We start from the raw sequence: 21,292 nt of genomic DNA, 5'->3' as shown, positions 1-21,292 counted from the left end.
CAGAGGCTCCGCTTGACTGGCCCCTATCGAAACAAGGAGGCACTGCTGTCATAAAGGGGGTGCCCCTACTGAGGTGAGAGTCTTCACTTTGTGCCAACCCCTCTGCTTTCTTCATCTGACCAAGCTGTGCTCAAGGAACACCCACCCAAATCCAGCTCTCCTTGGACAACTTTCCCACATTTCCCCATTCCGTCTCCCGCCCAGCTCGGGGCTCTCTAGCACCGCCCTGGGCTTCCTTCTGCTTCCCACCCTTGCCCATCTCTTTCCTCCCTCAGGGCCTTTGAACCTGCTGTTCCCTCTACCTGGAAGGCTCCTGCCCTGTTCCTCACATGGTCATCATCCTTTCTGACATCGTCTTCCATCCCACCTGTGTGAGCGACAGCAGCCCCGCGTACTCGAGTTACTCTCGCCTCACACCACCTTACTTATATCCTTCACGAGGTTTGTCGTAACATGCAGCTGTCCTGGTCTTTTACTGGCTGAGCTGTTTTGTAACTGTGCACACTCCATCTTGCAAGATCCCCGTCTTTCGTCTTCTCTGTTGGCTGCTGTATCATCTGTGCCCCTCACTGTGCCCCACACATGAACTGTGCTTCATGTATATTTATTTATTGACTAATCTATTCAGAATTTCAACTCCAACGAGGTTCCTCGTTGATTAAAAAAAAAAAAAGAAGAATTTTCCCCAAGCTACAATGTGTCTTCATAACGCATTGTGCAATCATGTTTTTAAAAAACGATCTCTATCCCAAGCGCTGAGCTCTGGGGATCTGCATCCCGTCTAATGACTTACATTGGAATTTGGGATGCGGGAGGACAGGGATCCATTCGCTCATCTGTTTGAACATTGTCAACACTGGTGTGTCCTGTGTCGTGCTTGTCACTGGGCATACAAGACTAATGAGCCACGTTTCCAATATTTAGGCGGCTCACACTCCAGGGGGAAAGACAAACTAGAAGCCATGAAAACAGAGGACAGAGAGATGGAGCGGTATGCACTGAATGTCCGAGTTCCCTCAAAGTCACGTGCTGAAACCCTACACCCCAGTGTGATGGCGTGAGGAGGTGGGGCCTGTGGGAGGTCATGAGGTCAGAGGGTGAAGCCCTCATGAAGGGGATGAGTGCCCTTAGAACGAGACGGGAGAGCTTGCTTGCTTCCTGTCTGCTCTCCACCACGTGATGATACCAAGAGAGGACGGCCGTCTGCACACCAGACACCCTGCTGGTGGGCTCCCAGCCCTCAGAACCGTGAGAGAGAAGTGTCTCTTTCTTTAAGCCATGCCGTCTGCGGCGACCTGTCACGGTAGCCTGAGCAGACTAAGGCACAGAGACACACCCAGGGTTCTGCAGAAGGAGGGAGAGCAAACCCAGCTTGGGGAGGGAATTAAAGAACACGGAAGAATTATTCAGATGAAAGGAGGTACTCCGAAAATACTGACAAAAATACTCCAACAGTAGGCCTTTTCCTTTCACAAAAATCCCCACGAGGGCGTGTTTTTCTTTGTGTTTGCACTAGAAAGACTACAATCAGGGCCTGGGACTTGGTCATGAAGCTTTGTGCTTCCCCAGAAGGCTGATAGGTTAGGGACAAACTTCACCAGAAGCTCCACAAAAACTGTCAGTTCTTCCTTTGGTCTTTAAGAGAGGAAATGGCACAGATGTGACGCTGGCTTGCTGTCGGTGAGTGAGGAGACCGCCAGAAGGCCAGGTCCACGCCGATCACATTGGACAGTCATATGGAAGGGGCACCACGACCCCCAGCTGGAGAGAAGTTTTCAAAGTTTTTAAAGAGTTTGCATCTGGGATATATAAAAAAAGATGGAAGGGAGGAGATGCGCAGGGTTGGAGGGAACAGCCAGAAAAATTTAAAAACATATATATTTTTAAGGCAAGACCAAAGGGGAGGGTTGACGGAGCACAGTGGTTAAGAATGTGACAGTGGCGTCCGGTGGACCAGAGCCCGAGTCCTAGCTCGTCCATTTACACGCCCCACGGCTCTGAGCATGTTTTGAATCTCCCCGTAATTCAGTTTAAATATTTAAAACGGGCAAAATGACTTACCTCCTATTGCTGTTGCTGGAATTAAATGAGTGTAAACCACCCGGCGTAATTCCAGTTATTTATTTAAGTCTTACAAAATCTAACATTACAGATTATCATCTAGTATTAGCCAGCCTATTTTATATTACACCTTATTATGATATTAGGGACACCGCTGTTGTCGACGATAGAGGCTATCTTTAAAGGACTGGGCGCATTCGAGTGACAGCATCCCCGGACTCACTTGATTTTGACGAACTTCCGACAGGGCACGGTGTTCCTCACGCACGTCTCGGTCAGCGGGTCTATGTCCTCCACGATGACAAAGGGGGCCTCCTCCAGGGTGACGATGCTCAGATGATTGTCATCCGGCTCACAGTCTGAGAAGGATTTGTACCTCGGCCACACAGCGTGCCTCAGGCTCAGCGTCTGGTTCTCCCACTTGCCTACCTGCATCAGAGAGACAGAGGCACACCTGTGTTTTCCAGCAGCACCGACCTCTGGAAAGGTGAGTCCTTCCCCATACAAGGTCCGCGACAAGAACCCTGCCCATCTTGAGGGCTTTCCTGCTACCTACCTCAACATATGCTTCTGTTTCCATGCTAAGAAAAATAGGGATAAAGGGAAAGCAGAGTACTGGGCGGCCCCCATGCCCTGGCCTCTCCCCTGCTAACCAATATGGCGGTGGTGCCCATGCACTGAGACGGGTAGAGCTCCCCAGGTGATCCTAGCGTCCTGCCAGAGGGTTTGGGACCACTGATGTCTCCAGAGCAGTGTGGACATTTAGAATCAGAGAAGTTTAGGCTGGGACCCCCACCTCTGCCACTTACTAGCTACACAAACCTGGGCAAGCTCTGAGCCACTATGAGCGTCTGTTTTCTCCTCTGTAGGCAGCACAACTCCCCCTCCTTTATAAGGACGTGGCGGCAATTACATAAGAAAGTCTGTGAGCTGCAACCAGCACCATGCCCAGCAGGTAGTAGGGAAGTGTAGGAGAGACAAGGAGAAGGAGAAATTTTTTTAAGATGCTAAGGGAAAGAGGATGCAGAGAGGAAGGCGATGGGGAAGAGCAAAAAGGCAGGAGGAATGACGGGACAGTCAACACGGGGAGGACGCGCGGGAGAGGAAATCAGGAGAGTCATTTCAAGCTCAGATGTGGTTCTACTTAAGTTGCAAATTAAGGTGAACTGTTATTAATCCGACCCAGAGCGGAGACTTCCAGAACTTACTGTGCACCGAGACCTGTCAAAACAGAATCGATCTGCTCCCTCTGAGCAGCAGTTGGCATGTTAGCGAAATCAAATTGAAGGCTGCATGTTTTGAACCTTAATTTTATTTGACAGCTTATTGGCACTATTCATATACACCCCGGGAGAAAGCTGCTCCTGGCATCGCGCTTCCTCCTTCCTCCTGCTCCCCCGTGCAATTGCTTGACACCACAGGTCAGCGCTTTATTTGTAATCCCAACCTCAAGGAAACACCTCGTCTGAAAAGCTAAGCGCCGAGGCCAGGCTGGTCTGTGTTGACGTGACCCACTCACCTCCCCTCCTGTAATGTGAGTGTCGTCAGAAATGAATTTCAGGCCCGTAAAGAGAATTCAGACACGCTGGACACCCAGAGGGGTGATGGGGTGGCAGGAGAAAAGGCAGACAGTCCTCCCTCAGACTGCCCTGGAAAACGTGTGCTGCTTAGGGTGAAACATTCCATGTGGCCAATTAAAGAATGGCCCAGCATCGCCGATACCTTCCTTTTTAAGATAGAAAGGGCTGTAGAAGGGTTTGGTCAAACAAACATGTTCATTTCCCAATGCTGGGATGTGCAGCACAGGCTGGGGACGATGTTGAGCCCATCAAATTCCTCATTCACTCAACACAGACTTACTAAACACCAGCTCCGCACTGGCACCAGCCCAGGAGCGATGATGGATAAAACCGAATGATTCCTGCCTCCTTGGACCCATCTGTCTGCTGCGGGACAAAGACCCAACTAATAATAATAAATAGGCAACTAGAAGAAAAGAGATATCCAAAGCTTTTCCTTTTGGGACCTGTTACCTCATTTCCTTTTCTTTCCACTTCTCTCGGAAAACTCGAACCTTCAAGAGAGGCTGGGTAGTTCAAGTTGGTAAGAGAATGGCTTTTGGAGTCACACAGAACTAAGTGCTGATCCCAGCTTCACCCACCAGATGAGTAGCCTTGGGAAAGTCACTTAACCTCTCTGAGTTTTAGGTTCTCCAACTGCAAAATGCAGACAGCAACAGGGTATGCCCTTAAGGACTGTAGTGAACTTCCAACGAGCCAAAATGTCTATGAAGCATTGAGCACAGAACTTACCATGTAACAAGCTGCCCTTATTTAATTATTGTTGTAGTTTGCATTTAAGACTTAGCTCAAATATCACCTAACCTGTAAGGGCATACCTGCCTTCCCTAGTAAACTAGAACTTTGCACCTGCCCACCACAGCTCTTTGATGCTATAATTATAAGCACTTGAGAGCCCTCCTCTGTAGTCGGGAAATGTATTGATATCACCAGTTACTTACCCACAGGGTAAGGATAATTCTTCCAACTTTGCAGTTCAGAGAACAGAAGCACAGAGATGTATGATCTGTCCAAACACAGCTCGGAAGCCGTGGAAACAGAGCCATATCATAGGGCTATGTGAACCCAAAGGTGCTTCTATTAAGTGATCCATGGTAACCATGTTATAGCTCAAAGACCCTTCCTCCCTTGCAGAGACAGCCCCAGAAGTCCCAGGAAACAGAAATTAAGGCAAAGCCCGTTTAGCCAGCACAGTCTTTGGTGATGTCATTGACCACATCACTGTACCCCACACCGTGGAGTCAGGCCAAGGTTCCAGCCCAAGGCTGACCCCTGGGAAGAGAGGCAGCAAAGGTGTATGACTTCCTGGAGTGCAGCAATTCCCCAAATCTCCCCTAAGTTACTCTCTCCCTTCCCATGTCTAAGTAAGCACCCAGCGTGTTGGCCAAGGAGGGCGGAAGCAAGCAGTGGGTGGAAAAACTTGAACAGAGCCAAAGCTGCTGTGTTGATGCTGTCCGGCATCTTCAGAGCTCCCGCCTCTTCCTCTGAGTCTGACGGCCTGCGTGATAGGCTCCCCAAACCCCCAAATCCACGCTCCAGGATTCTATATACCACAGAGGGGAAAAGAGACTTTCCCTTCCTATATGCATTTTCACAAGGGACTCTGAGTCAGTCCAGCACTTGTAGACAGAATGAATGGAGATTCATTCGCTCCCTAAGTATTTATGGAGGGGCCACTAGGTGCCAAGCATGGCACTAGGCACCAAGGAGACTGGAGAGCACACAAAGAAGATTTTCTTTGCATGGAATTTTTATGCTAATTGGGAAGACAGAGGTGAGTACAATAATCACACAAAAACGCATCATACAAACTNTGAATGGAGATTCATTCGCTCCCTAAGTATTTATGGAGGGGCCACTAGGTGCCAAGCATGGCACTAGGCACCAAGGAGACTGGAGAGCACACAAAGAAGATTTTCTTTGCATGGAATTTTTATGCTAATTGGGAAGACAGAGGTGAGTACAATAATCACACAAAAACGCATCATACAAACTGGGCGGAAGAAAGAAAAAAATGGGTCTAAGAGAGCAGATGGGGGAAAGAAATCACAGAGGGCTTCCCTGAGGAGGTGACCCTTGAGCAGAGACTGGAAATCCCAAGATGCGTGGGTGAGGGAGTGGGGGGGGAGTGAAGGGAAGGGAGAGCACCCCACGCAGGCAAGGGTCAGATGATGCAAAGCCTTGCGGGTCCTCGTAAGGAGCTGAGATTTACCCTACAAGTTCATCTAGTCTGTTGGCCAGGAGGGAACAGCTGGATGGAAGGGATGTATGTCCATATGTAATCTGCCCGAAGGAGGAAGCTCTGTGCTCCCTCAGTGCATCTTTGTCTTCCCTTTCATGATGGAAAAATTTAAACTCCTACAAAAGTACAGAGTATAATGAATCCCCATGTTCCCATTATCTAGCTGCAAGAATTACTAACTCATGGCCAATCTTGTTTCGTTTATACGGCCACCCACTTCTCCTGTATCACACTAAAGGAGCTCCCAGACATGGAAACATTTCATTCATAAATCCTTAATTCGATTTAAAATATCTAATCTCTATTTGCTTAATAACATTATACCTCAACAAGCTATGTGTTTCTCTGATTAGATTAGGATTCCCCTGTCTAGGAGGGATTTTATACACACACTGGTTGGTTTCGAGGTCTGCAGCTTCTAACTCAGGGCCTGGCACAAGGAGGGACTTAATGGACAGTTATTGATGGAATGAAGGAACACGCGACCTGAATTTTTAAAAATGTCCGCGAGTCAGAACATACCAGTACACTGATCGATGTGTCCATATTGGCCTCGGCTATGGGATCTTGCACGCTAATCACAATACTGTGGTGCCCAAACGTCTGTCCTCTCCCTCGCTCATGCTGCACTTGGACTTCAGCCCCCGGGATGCCGAGCCATGGAGAGTGACTCTATTACATTTTCTAGATGGAGCCAAGACCATCATCCCAATGCCAACTTAAAAGGGGCTTTGACTGCTCTGAGGGGTTCAAGAGGATGGCAAGATTCAATGGAATAAACCGTGAATTGAGAAGAAATGTTAGTCACATCATCTCTGCTTGCCTCAGTGTTCCCAGGCGCTAAATGGGCACAGAATATGAATGCTCCACGAGCCTTTCTCTAAAGGTCGTGTCCAAGACAGAAGAACCCCGTGCCCTCTGAGGACAGGAGCCATCACTCTCTCTCCCTGCTCCCATCTTTAAGCCGATGGGGACTGTCCTGCTGTTCTCTAAACTGGACCTTGCTCTGGCTCCCAATCCCCTCCAGAGTCATGCACGCCCCATGGGGCAGTCTGTACTTTAGATCAGCAGGTCCTGCCTGCCCCAGACGAGTTAATGAATCCCCGGGCTGCACCACATCTCCTCCCGGGGTAAATTTTCAAGGCATCAGAGCAAGTGAAGCGATACGGTCTCTGTTGAACACATGGTCCTACTTCTGGCACTCAAAAGGGAAAGGAAGTTCCGGAAGGCCTTGCTAAACTTCTGGTTAGCTATCTATATGACTGGGATGGGAAGTGCACTTGAGTGTGTGTGTTGGTTATGGGCACACATCCCTCCATTGATTTTCCAGGGATCAGCCTCATCCCTACAGGACCCCTCTCTTCTCTCCCTCACATGGAAGAGAGAGAAAGTGTTCAGAATCATTAATACCATGAGCTTCGGAGTCAGACAGGTTCAAACCCCACCACTGCCCTTAGCCATGTGACCTTGTGCAAGTCACATGATCTTTCTGAACGTCAGTTTCCCCAATCACCAAATGAAAATATTCCAATTTCGTGATATCGTTGTGAGGGTTCTAAGCAAGACAAGGACAGCAAACATCCCTGAACACACAGTTCCCGGCGCACAGCAAGTTCTCCTTAAGGGGCACTATTATCATTCATTCAACATCTATTAAGCCTCTCTTTGGGAAAACGGGGAGCCTCTGCAGCAGAAGCACCGGCTGAGCTCCCATGACAACATGTGCTTGACCTTTAACCTCTTGGGTCTCAGTCTCCTCGCCCGTAACAAAGATGGGGGGCGAGGGTAGACCAGATGATCTTTAAGGTTTTTGAGACCCAAGGTTCTGTGCAAAGTGCAAGAAAAGTTGCCCTCCCAGCTTGCTCTTTATTGGGATCAGGGCAATGAATAGATCATTAGAAAGGGGCCAAGGAAGGCAGCACAGCTCACACCTTGATGTATAATTCAGGGAAGCGGCCATGTGCCAGCTGAGGCCAGGGCAATGACATGCCTAGCTCTGAAGAAGACAGGATGGTTCTGAGAGCCAAGCTGCAAGACCAAGAAGAAAGAATGAGGTTACCAGAGCCATGTGAGTGGGGAGTTCTGTGCTGTCCAGAAGCCAGTGGTGCTCAGATCTGAAGCTGCCCTCAAAGCTGACTTGCTCATTCTGTACAGAGGGGCATGGGTTCAAATCCTGGCTTGGCCAAGCCCTAGCTGGGGTAGCTCAGACAACGATGATAAGGTCAATCGTGAACATTTATTAAGTGCTTTACTACGTGTTTCCAGGCACAGCGCTGAGAGTCTATCATGCATTATCTGACTCAATTCTCAAAGCAAGTCCAGGAGGTGGGGAACAACGACTATTCTTATTGCTTGGTTGGTAAACTGGGGCTCAAAAAGATGAAGTGTCTTGTTCAGGTCACAATGTAAAGGTCAAAGCAGGAATTTAAACCTGGTCAGTAAAAACCTAGAGCACTGCTTTATCTCTACCCTCCTCTGTGAAATTTGGTTTCTTCATATTTTAAAGGTAAGTAATAGTATCCACCTTACAGGCCTACTGCAAGGGTTATGTAAGATGATAAGGCTCCCTGGGGGCGCCTGGGTGGTGCAGTTGGTTGAGAACTCACTGTCCGACTCTTGATTTTGGCTCAGGTTGTGATCTCAGCGTTATGAGATCGAGCCCTGCATTGGGCTCCACGCTCAGTGCAGAGTTTGCTTGGGATTCTCTCTCCCTCTGCTGCCCCTCCACCCCGCTCATGCCCTCTCTCTCTTTCTCTCAAATAAATAAAGATAAGAAAAGAAAAGAAAGAAAAACATAAGTCTTTCTGTTTCCCCTATTCTGGGAGCTTTAAATATTAATTTGTGTAATTCTAAAAATAGACTGATGAATAAGACATTATACTATTATTACCCCATTTCATAGATGAGGGGACTGAGGCATGGGGTTTAAGTAGCTTGCTTAGTCCCCATGGCTTGAGAGTGGGTGAATTGGGATCTGAACCCAGGACTTGCTTTTAAATCAGTGAGGAAATGCGACTAGAAGTTTTGCTGGGGCAAAAAAAAAAANTGACTGGGATGGGAAGTGCACTTGAGTGTGTGTGTTGGTTATGGGCACACATCCCTCCATTGATTTTCCAGGGATCAGCCTCATCCCTACAGGACCCCTCTCTTCTCTCCCTCACATGGAAGAGAGAGAAAGTGTTCAGAATCATTAATACCATGAGCTTCGGAGTCAGACAGGTTCAAACCCCACCACTGCCCTTAGCCATGTGACCTTGTGCAAGTCACATGATCTTTCTGAACGTCAGTTTCCCCAATCACCAAATGAAAATATTCCAATTTCGTGATATCGTTGTGAGGGTTCTAAGCAAGACAAGGACAGCAAACATCCCTGAACACACAGTTCCCGGCGCACAGCAAGTTCTCCTTAAGGGGCACTATTATCATTCATTCAACATCTATTAAGCCTCTCTTTGGGAAAACGGGGAGCCTCTGCAGCAGAAGCACCGGCTGAGCTCCCATGACAACATGTGCTTGACCTTTAACCTCTTGGGTCTCAGTCTCCTCGCCCGTAACAAAGATGGGGGGCGAGGGTAGACCAGATGATCTTTAAGGTTTTTGAGACCCAAGGTTCTGTGCAAAGTGCAAGAAAAGTTGCCCTCCCAGCTTGCTCTTTATTGGGATCAGGGCAATGAATAGATCATTAGAAAGGGGCCAAGGAAGGCAGCACAGCTCACACCTTGATGTATAATTCAGGGAAGCGGCCATGTGCCAGCTGAGGCCAGGGCAATGACATGCCTAGCTCTGAAGAAGACAGGATGGTTCTGAGAGCCAAGCTGCAAGACCAAGAAGAAAGAATGAGGTTACCAGAGCCATGTGAGTGGGGAGTTCTGTGCTGTCCAGAAGCCAGTGGTGCTCAGATCTGAAGCTGCCCTCAAAGCTGACTTGCTCATTCTGTACAGAGGGGCATGGGTTCAAATCCTGGCTTGGCCAAGCCCTAGCTGGGGTAGCTCAGACAACGATGATAAGGTCAATCGTGAACATTTATTAAGTGCTTTACTACGTGTTTCCAGGCACAGCGCTGAGAGTCTATCATGCATTATCTGACTCAATTCTCAAAGCAAGTCCAGGAGGTGGGGAACAACGACTATTCTTATTGCTTGGTTGGTAAACTGGGGCTCAAAAAGATGAAGTGTCTTGTTCAGGTCACAATGTAAAGGTCAAAGCAGGAATTTAAACCTGGTCAGTAAAAACCTAGAGCACTGCTTTATCTCTACCCTCCTCTGTGAAATTTGGTTTCTTCATATTTTAAAGGTAAGTAATAGTATCCACCTTACAGGCCTACTGCAAGGGTTATGTAAGATGATAAGGCTCCCTGGGGGCGCCTGGGTGGTGCAGTTGGTTGAGAACTCACTGTCCGACTCTTGATTTTGGCTCAGGTTGTGATCTCAGCGTTATGAGATCGAGCCCTGCATTGGGCTCCACGCTCAGTGCAGAGTTTGCTTGGGATTCTCTCTCCCTCTGCTGCCCCTCCACCCTGCTCATGCCCTCTCTCTCTCTCAAATAAATAAAGATGAGAAAAGAAAAGAAAGAAAAACATAAGTCTTTCTGTTTCCCCTATTCTGGGAGCTTTAAATATTAATTTGTGTAATTCTAAAAATAGACTGATGAATAAGACATTATACTATTATTACCCCATTTCATAGATGAGGGGACTGAGGCATGGGGTTTAAGTAGCTTGCTTAGTCCCCATGGCTTGAGAGTGGGTGAATTGGGATCTGAACCCAGGACTTGCTTTTAAATCAGTGAGGAAATGCGACTAGAAGTTTTGCTGGGGCAAAAAAAAAAAAAAAAAAAGAGAGAGAGAGAGAAAACTTTGATAATGCAGAAATCTGACAAACACCACCGCAGCCAGATGATTAAGGTCAATGCCAATAGGGATAGGTTGTTTTGATAGTATGCCCCCTTATGCAATGTGATGACACTGTGTGGTCTTCCTTCCAAAATACATAACCTTGGTCTGATCATAAGAAAAATATCAGAAATATCCCAATTTAGGGGCATCCTAGAAAAGAGCTGACTGAAACTCCTCAAAACTGGGAAGGTCATCAGAATATAAGGAAAGGCTGGGAAGCTGTCACAGCCAAGAGAAGCCTAAGGAGATCTTGTGATTAAATGCAGTGGGGTGTCCTGGATGAGACAGTAGGATGGTACAGGAAAAAGACATTAGATTTNTGCTTGACCTTTAACCTCTTGGGTCTCAGTCTCCTCGCCCGTAACAAAGATGGGGGGCGAGGGTAGACCAGATGATCTTTAAGGTTTTTGAGACCCAAGGTTCTGTGCAAAGTGCAAGAAAAGTTGCCCTCCCAGCTTGCTCTTTATTGGGATCAGGGCAATGAATAGATCATTAGAAAGGGGCCAAGGAAGGCAGCACAGCTCACACCTTGATGTATAATTCAGGGAAGCGGCCATGTGCCAGCTGAGGCCAGGGCAATGACATGCCTAGCTCTGAAGAAGACAGGAGTTCTGAGAGCCAAGCTGCAAGACCAAGAAGAAAGAATGAGGTTACCAGAGCCATGTGAGTGGGGAGTTCTGTGCTGTCCAGAAGCCAGTGGTGCTCAGATCTGAAGCTGCCCTCAAAGCTGACTTGCTCATTCTGTACAGAGGGGCATGGGTTCAAATCCTGGCTTGGCCAAGCCCTAGCTGGGGTAGCTCAGACAACGATGATAAGGTCAATCGTGAACATTTATTAAGTGCTTTACTACGTGTTTCCAGGCACAGCGCTGAGAGTCTATCATGCATTATCTGACTCAATTCTCAAAGCAAGTCCAGGAGGTGGGGAACAACGACTATTCTTATTGCTTGGTTGGTAAACTGGGGCTCAAAAAGATGAAGTGTCTTGTTCAGGTCACAATGTAAAGGTCAAAGCAGGAATTTAAACCTGGTCAGTAAAAACCTAGAGCACTGCTTTATCTCTACCCTCCTCTGTGAAATTTGGTTTCTTCATATTTTAAAGGTAAGTAATAGTATCCACCTTACAGGCCTACTGCAAGGATTATGTAAGATGATAAGGCTCCCTGGGGGCACCTGGGTGGTGCAGTTGGTTGAGAACTCACTGTCCGACTCTTGATTTTGGCTCAGGTTGTGATCTCAGCGTTATGAGATCGAGCCCTGAATTGGGCTCCACGCTCAGTGCAGAGTTTGCTTGGGATTCTCTCTCCCTCTGCTGCCCCTCCACCCCGCTCATGCCCTCTCTCTCTTTCTCTCAAATAAATAAAGATAAGAAAAGAAAAGAAAGAAAAACATAAGTCTTTCTGTTTCCCCTATTCTGGGAGCTTTAAATATTAATTTGTGTAATTCTAAAAATAGACTGATGAATAAGACATTATACTATTATTACCCCATTTCATAGATGAGGGGACTGAGGCATGGGGTTTAAGTAGCTTGCTTAGTCCCCATGGCTTGAGAGTGGGTGAATTGGGATCTGAACCCAGGACTTGCTTTTAAATCAGTGAGGAAATGCGACTAGAAGTTTTGCTGGGGCAAAAAAAAAAAAAAAAAAAGAGAGAGAGAGAGAAAACTTTGATAATGCAGAAATCTGACAAACACCACCGCAGCCAGATGATTAAGGTCAATGCCAATAGGGATAGGTTGTTTTGATAGTATGCCCCCTTATGCAATGTGATGACACTGTGTGGTCTTCCTTCCAAAATACATAACCTTGGTCTGATCATAAGAAAAATATCAGAAATATCCCAATTTAGGGGCATCCTAGAAAAGAGCTGACTGAAACTCCTCAAAACTGGGAAGGTCATCAGAATATAAGGAAAGGCTGGGAAGCTGTCACAGCCAAGAGAAGCCTAAGGAGATCTTGTGATTAAATGCAGTGGGGTGTCCTGGATGAGACAGTAGGATGGTACAGGAAAAAGACATTAGATTTAAAAAAATCTGGACAAAGCATGGGCATTGGTTAAAAACAACGTATCAATACCGGCTCCCGGGTTGGGACAAACACCACGTTAATGTCAGGCGTTAGTAATAGGAGAAGCTGGGCGTGAGACACATGAGAACTCCCTGTACCTTTGCAATCTCTCCGTAAATCTAAAACTATTCTCTTTCTTTAAAAATCTTTCAAAGATTTTATTTATTTGTCAGAGAGAGAGGGTGAGCAGAAGCAGGAGGAGGGCAGAGGGAGAAGCAGGCTCCCCAGTGAGCAAGGAGCCCTATGCAGGACTCGACCCTATGACCCTGGGATCATGACCTGAGCCGAAGCCAGACGCTTCACCGACTGAGCCTCTGAAACTATTCTAAAAGACAAAGGTTATTTAAATTTTTTTTCTGAATTCAAAAGAGGAAATTAAAAAAAAATCAGATACTCTCTCAGACAGAGTTACAGAGTTGCCAAAGGTGTGAACTCTGGAGCCACGTGTCCTGGCTTCAGGTCCCAGCTGTGCCACTTGGACAGACCGCTGACCCCTGAACAACACAGGTTTGAACTGCTCAGGTCCAGTTACACGCGGCTGTTCTTCCATCAAGACGGGACGGTGCCATAAATGCATTTTCTCTTCCTTGTGATTTTCCTCGTAATGTTTTCTTTTCTCTAGCTTACTTTATTGAACGAACACAGTACATAATACAGGGGGCACACAAAACACGTGTTAACCAGCTGTTTATATCCTCAGCAAGGGTTTCAGCCAACAGTAGTTGTAGTTAAGATTTTGGGGAATTGAAAGTTATACATGGATTTTCAACTGTGCGGGGTGGAGGGTGGGTGCCCCTAACCCTCCTTTTGGAGGGTCAGCTGTATTACTTGCTATCTTTCTGTTTCAATGGCATCATGGGAAAAATGGGAGGATGACAGTAGAACTCAGAGTTTTGCTGAGAGGTCTAAATCAGTTATTCTAGGCAAAATGCAAGGAGGAACGCCCAGCACAGGGGAAAGTGCTGTATGCTGTACTTTCGTTGTGGTTTAAATCAATGAAAAAAGAAAAGCTTTTAAAGGGGGAGTTCGTATGGGGGTGCCTGGGTGGCGCACTCTTTCAAGCAACGGACTCTTAGTTTCGGCTCAGGTCATGATCTCAGGGTCCTGAGATCAAGCCCCACATCGCACTCAGCAGGGGGTCTGCCTCTCTTTCTCTCTCTCCCTCTGCTCCTCCCCAGGCGCTCTCTCTCTCTCTAAAATAAATAATCTTTAAAAAAATAAAGAGGAGTTCATATCATTTCATGTTTTAACTCCATAAAAGCATTTTTTTTTCCATAAAAGCATTGCTTGATAATAACCTGAGTTAGGGTTTTTTTTGTTTTTTCTTTTTCCCCCATCATGAGTGATTTTGGCCACAAGTCACCATCTTCTCCACATTTCCCCCTAAGGTTCTGTAACAGCCTTCTGCTGTTTGTGTGACTATCATCACTTTATCGTGTTTTTGGTGACAGCGTGTTGGTTTTCCTTTGTAGAGATCCCTGGCTCCAATTTCAAGAAAAGGCACATGGCCCTTACTTGGCACATTCATGCATTTGGCCCCTGAGCCACAGTGATTGGCTCAGGACTGTGCATGTGACCTAGACTGAGCCAATAGGAGTTTTCCCCGGGACTTTGACTGGGATGATTACCATAGGGTGCTCATAACAGAAGAACCTATCGGGGAAAGGCTGCAGAGCTAAGCGATAGGAGACACGGCAGTAAAATCTGAATGGCACTGCTTGAACTCTTATAACAAAAAAAGTTGACATTCACTGGGCACTTGGTATGTATCAGGCACTATTCTTAGCACCGTTTTAATTCTTATAAATACTCCATACACAATAAATAGGTGTAGGCAGACGATTTTTATCTCTATCATGAATTTTTTTTTTATAATTAAAAACAGTCCCCAACTCACCCAAATGGACTGTGTGGGAGGAGGAATAAAATCTTTACCTTCAAAATAAACTGAATTTTGGTGATAAACCTTTGAGTGTTTTCAGCAAAAACAGTGAGGTTTTGAGGACAAAGAAAAATAACTGACCTCTGATGGAGAAAAGTGATTCCGTTAAAAGAACTATAAAAAGGGGAAATTAACTTTGTAATGATTTTTTAATCCGTTTTTATTAACAAAACTTAAATACAGTGCCTTTAGAAAGCTAATTGCTCTTCAGCTCTTGGAAACTGTTTTGTAAAAGGGCAGTGATTATCAAAATGTTCAGCCACTATTTTCTCAGAGCAGCGATAATTTCATCTCCAGAAACCGTCTGTCATAAGTTAATATTCACCCCTTCATGTCTGGGTAAATTCAGAGAGAGATCACGGAGACTACAAGCAGCTGGAAAAAAAAATAGGTTAAGAGATGTTTGTGGCTCGCCTTTCAAAGAGATGTGTTTGATTTTATTGGATCTGTTGACGACGTGCTTAGAAGAGACAATTAAAATCTCCTCATAACTGGTCTCCTAAGCCATCCCCTAAAAAAACATCAAAATGCCAAAATCATACATCAGCCCTTAACTCAAATCCTTCCATGACTCAGAGTGTCTACAGAATCATGCGGACTCCCTTAACATTAACCAGCCGATCTCACCAGACTCTCTGCTCTCTGTCGCTTTTCCTCTCTCTCAGATACCCTATGCATGTTCTCACACATGTACATATCCACACACACACACACACACACACACTCATCTATGTATGTATGTACGGATATACATCATTTTACCTAAACATCTATACATAAATATCTGTACACACGCACACCCATACCTACCCAAACTCACAATGCAGACATATATACACTCACACCCATCCACACATGCACGACTACACATCGACACAGACCTTGCACACAGTTGCACCTCTATGCACCCACCATACTAAGCCACAATAATGCATATACTTTTCAGTTCTCACCAAACACACCCCGATTGACACGCATGTCCCTGCCTTCGCCTGCACTGTTCCTTCTACCCGACACCCCTCTCCTTGCCACCTCCACAAACTGCAATCCCACCCGTGCTTTCCAGAGCCAGCTCGAGTACCACTTCTTCCATGGAGCCCAACTCTCCCACTGGAATGCATTTCGGCATTTTCTGTGCCTCTAGAACCTTCTCCCTTGCCCTTGACCTCTCTCCCTTGTTGATTCAGGGCTCAACCCATGCATCTGGTTCTTTCCATGGTTGCAGCCACTGCAGGAGGCACGGAGACTACAATCATGAACAGTGCAGGCCTGGCCCCTCTCCTCTGAGTTTCCACTCTGGCTGGAGAAGAGAAGTCAAAGCTCAGTAGCAATAAAGAGAGATAATGGCCACGATGGGAGTGAGCACAGGATGCTGCCGAAGAAGGGGACCAAAGGAGGCTTCCAACAGGAAGTGACTTCCTGCTCTGAGCCAGACCGGCAGAGCCGCCGTGTGGCTTGTGAAGGGGTTCCGCCTTTATCCTTAGGCAGCTGAAGTGTGCAGAGGGTCAAGGGCAGGGATTAGTGAGTCCTCATCATTGGGGCAGGGATAAAAATCAGCCTGATGTATTAGAACACTTCTTCCCAATGCCATGCAGAGAAACGGTGCGTGGCTCAAAGATTCTGAAGCCAGAGTGATAGGCTGGGAGGCGGTGCCTTCATCGGGATGAACGGGACAGGGGATGTCGGTGGTGAGGCCGGCATGAACTTGAGATCTCCGAGTAGTACCATCAAAAGAACTCAGAGACGGACGGTAGGACTGTACGGTGTGACTGTATGGGTGTGGGGACCGAAGGCCCGGCGCGTCTTGTGCGATGGTTCTGTTGGCGAGCCGGCCTTGTCTGGCTTCCACAACCACGTGACCCCCAGCGGCTGCCCCACCGCGCGCACCCACCAGCCAGCTCGATAAATATTTGCTGAATTGAACGTGGTTCTCCCTCCATTTTTACTTAGAATTCAAAGTTGAAAGAGGAGAGGAGCCTGTTTACTCAGCTCCTCTCCTTGGAGACAAGACAATAGGGATTGCTAAATTAAAAATCAGAGAGGAAATTTATTAAAACCGACAATGGGAGCAGAGTTCACCCTGCCTATGCCCCAGGTTGACCGGCCCCACTTAGCTCATTTCACAACCAAGGGGCAAACAGGCCTTACAATAAACACTTGGCGTGTGCAAAACATCAGAATACATTTCACTCCAGATAATAAGCAGTGATTTACTCCCAAGCTGGAGAAGATGTGAGTAATTAACTCTTCAGGAAGATGAATTTAAGGAGAAAAACAAAACAAACAGGAGGCCAATTTCTCTCTACCTGAAATATAAAGTCTTCCAAAGGACAGGAGATAAATGGCCGTGAAGGGAATTTAAAATGATTTAATGCCCATATTCAGCATAAACAGCATCATCGACGAGCATCGCTTCTCGCCTCTGCTTGCAAATCTATCGCAACAGCAAGCTGCTGGCAGCTTTGCACGCCAGTAATTTCACATCTTGTGGCTGCTGCTTGAAACCAAAAGCAGACGGCGTTTGACTGATCTGGAAATCACAACAAGGATGCTGGAGTCACGACCGTGGCCTGGTAGGAAGTCAAGACGTGCTCTACCCTGGGGCACTTCGCAGTTGAGCCCAGGGACTTCTGTTTTAAACCAAGACCCGATCTAAAGTTTGGTCCCAGACGGCTAGAGTCCGCTGAAACCAGAGGTCACGCTGAGACCACCGTTCTCCTGCGTGGTGTATGCAAGCAAGCTTCTACAGAGATACTCCCAAAGGGCAGTGTGGGTCAAATCCACTCTGTCTTCGAGGCCACGGGGCCTCTGACGGCCACTGGCAGAGTGAAACCAAGAGCTGCTTTTCAATAATGAGGTACAGTGTCTGCATCTTTTGAATGCCCGGTCTTAAATGCAATTATCCAAGGTAGTGGGATCGTGAAACTTTGGGGTGAATAAGAACCTCTTCTTGGGGGGCTGACTAAGAATGCAGACTCCTAGACCTTTGGAGGTCTGCATCAGTAGGTCCGGGATGAGGCCCGGGAATCTGACTTTTCAACCAGGATCCTGGGTCATTCTGCCCTAGGTGGTCTGAAGACCATGTTTCGGAAAAGCACCGAAAGGATGCTACCTCTGGCCACCAGCAGGATTAAATACGGCGTAAGTAAAAGATGGAAATCTTTCTTCTCGGGTTGCTTATGTAACCAGTGGCAATTGCCAACAGATCTAAAATAAGTTTAATCAGCTATTAGAGCCTTAATTAAATTCCTCTCAGTTGAAATTTCAGAATTGCCTAATTGTTACACAGCTCACACTGGAGCAGTGGCTTTTTCCCCCCCTCCCATAATAACCGCTCTCAGGATAATCTAATATCTTTATGGATAGCAGCGTCAACTGCCTTGGAATCTAGCACGGATCTGGTAATTCGTGGAAATGAGTTGTGATCGCTGCTGTTTCCACGAACAATGCGCATATTTGCTTCCATTCTCCTCCTGAGCTTCAGCCAACGGGAGAAGAGCTCAACCCTTGTTCAACCTCAAATTTAAAAGCGAAAGTCTCTGGAACAATGAGCCACCGTTTCCTTCAGAAGTTCACTTCAAATCCCCAGTCCTCCAGAGTCCTTGTGCTGCGTGGTCCCCAGGGATGGAGAGAAGTTGTTTCTTTGGTTTACCTTTGATTTTGTGTGATGTGTCCTGGTAATTAGCTTGACAGTTAAGAGTGTTTCCTTTGTCCTGTCTGGCTCCACGTTGGAATGACAACCACATTAGAAACTTGAAAATTCAGCAAAGCATCAAAAAGAGCTCGCTCATAATGACTAAAGAACTTTGTGAACACGCTCTTGGGATGGATCCGTCGGTCCTCCCCGGGGCCACGGGGACGCTTATTAAAGAATTAATTACTCTAAGAACCACACGTCGGTCCTCCCCGGGGCCACGGGGACACTTATTAAAGAATTAATTACTCCAAGAACCACGTTTCTTGAGGCACCATGATCACCCCACCTTGCCTTTGCTCATCTCACCTGGACAACTCTGTAAGAAATTGCCCATCATCAACCTGGTCTGACCAGCTGAGCAATGGGGAGCTCAAGATCCAACAGTGATCAGGGGCAGCTGGGCTGTGACTTCAGAGCCTGGGGCCACTGCTGCCACCTGCCCTGTTCTCAAGGCTGCCATCATCTCTGCTTCAGGAAATACTAGGACAGATAGGAGCAGTTTGCTCTGTNCAGGAGCAGTTTGCTCTATTGAGCGAATATTCCGTGAATCAATCTGAAAGACCCTGCCACAGAAAGAGTTGTGTTCTGGGGAGCTGGGACACTGAGGCACAGGAGAAGGGGAGAGAACAGCCAGAGGTGGTGGTCTAGCAGGTTTTTATCCGGTACGCCCGTTTTACTTCCTCAGTTTACCCATGAGCTGATTCGTCTAAGGACCCTGGATTCCTCCACGGGAAAGGCAGAATTGCAGTCAGTCCTTGCAGGCTTGACGTTGAATTCTGCTGCTACCAACACCCGACATCCAAAAGACGACCAGAATAATAGTAGATCAGGGGGGAAAAAATCAACTGCTCAAATGTGAACTGAGTGACAATTAGGTAATTTGGGGATTTCAACCAAGAGGAATGTAATTAAGGCTCTAACAGCTGATTAGACTTTTTCTTCGCCTCTGTGGTAATCTCCAAGCGTTACATAAGGGGCCGTAGAAGGGAGGATTCCATCTTCCCTGTGTATCATGGTGCACTCGAGATGCTGACGGTCAAGGCCTCAAGTGTCCTCGTTTACCTGGCTGCATGTGTTGTTACCCAAACTGGAATGGAAACTTGGTTGAAATCCTTATGGGACTGCTGCCTTGGAGAAGAAAACCAGAGTGGATGCAGGTCTGCAGATGCAGGTCTGCAAAAGCAGCTTAGGAAGAGATGTGAAGGGGCAGGGGCAATCACAGAACGTGGGCGGCGGTGGGTGGGGGCAGCAGCGGTGGCAAGCATGGAACACTGAATGAGAACCTGACCTCAGGTCAGTCCTCTACAACAGTAATAGGGATAATCACTATCATTTTTAACACCCTCGCAAAGATAATTTAGAAATAGGCTCCCAGTTTTCTTTTGACCTTCCGATGTACTTTTTCTGGGTAAATTTCAGAGATCAGTGTGGTTTCGACTTGTGAGATAAATGAAATGCCCTTGGCGATGTGGCCGAGTAAATAGCTCTTTCTCGAGTGTTTACCTGAAGGATACTTAGCAGCTGCTTGCCCCCTCGGCAGAACTGCCAGGAAACGTTAGGAGGTAGTCAAGAGAGGCGTGCTCTGATCTGGGCTGATACCTGGGAGGACCGCTCCTGGGTTGGGATTATCAAGTAATTCTTCTTTCTCACCAGCCTGAAAACTACGACAAGGCTGGGCAGGATGGGATGCCTCCTTTTACTCTCGGGCAACTTTTTTTTCTTTAATGAAAACCTTGAAGAGTGGCAAACATTTTGGGCTGAGTGTGTAACAGTTTATAAAAGGAGATAAGTTCCAGGTAATTAAATTGCAGAGCAAGGAAGCAAGAGACTTCAATGCATCAAACCTGACTTGAGGGATGGAACAGGCCAAAAGCTGATGGATTTCCTCACTCAGCATTATGTAAAAGAGCCAATTCCATTTGAATCGTGGTCCTGAACGAAGTTAACCTCATCAACAGTGTCTGCAGAGTTTTAAAATAAGGTTAAAAGACCTGAGGGTATCGATTAAGCTGCAAAACATTTCATCCCCTCGCCCGTGAAGTTCCTGGGTTGTCAAAGTGGGGTGCTCAGAACTTGGTGTCGCATCTCTGATGGGCATGTGTTCTTCTGAATCTGGGGCAAAATAATAAATTTAAATCTTTGAGCTGGACGGTTTCCTCCTTCCAGATGAAAAGGGCGAGCCACGGGTTGGTGCCTGAGGCCCTGTTGGTTATTAGGGGGACACTAACCAAAGCCCCTGTGTGTGGGGGTGAGCTCCATCCCTCTGATGAAATGCACTGATCACAGTTCCAATTCTCCGTAGATAAGACGGCGTTTTGACATTCGTTTTTCTTTGCTCAGCTCAGACCCCGAACTACTTTGCTCTAGGCTTGTCTGAGCCCTCAAGTATTCCAGCAAGAGGATCCTTTGAAATACTGAAGCCAACAGAAGATTTAATGGTGAGGAAACAGTAATAGGCTTATCCACAGCTTTGCCCACTATTAAAAACATGCTTAGTAGGAGGCGGGGCGGGAGGGGGAGACGAGGATCCCCTTAGGATGGCCTAGATGAGACTCGCTATTTCAGAACGCTGAGTCTAAGCAACCCTCTCCTGTCAATCCAATTTCACCCAAACCAATTATCCTCATCTTGGACACTAATGAACAATTCCAGAGCATTATCGTTACTGGGACAAACTTCGGATCCTGGTGACTAACCAGGCAGCTACTAGGCATTTCCTGCTGAATTACACTGGCAAACGCATAGTTTAAATGACTCTTGAGGTCAGAGGACCCAAGTTCAAGTTCAACTACATTGCTTATGAGCTGTG

The 21,292-nt window shown here is 46.9% G+C and overlaps 1 protein-coding gene across 1 annotated transcript in view; it reads right to left on the bottom strand.

Moving 5' to 3' along the window:
* Window positions 1-21,292, bottom strand: part of GRIN2A (glutamate ionotropic receptor NMDA type subunit 2A) — a 369,848-nt gene that overhangs the window by 72,173 nt on the left and 276,383 nt on the right. Inside the window, exon 6 of the mRNA XM_034670381.1 lies at window positions 2,285-2,490. Coding sequence (XP_034526272.1) covers window positions 2,285-2,490 — 206 coding nt within the window. The remainder of the gene's footprint in view (window positions 1-2,284; window positions 2,491-21,292) is intronic.

Source organism: Ailuropoda melanoleuca, chromosome 10 (assembly GCF_002007445.2).
Source record: "Ailuropoda melanoleuca isolate Jingjing chromosome 10, ASM200744v2, whole genome shotgun sequence".
Taxonomy (NCBI): domain Eukaryota; kingdom Metazoa; phylum Chordata; class Mammalia; order Carnivora; family Ursidae; genus Ailuropoda; species Ailuropoda melanoleuca.
Note: the sequence above shows the minus strand (reverse complement) of the source record. Positions and strands in the feature narration are given on the sequence as shown.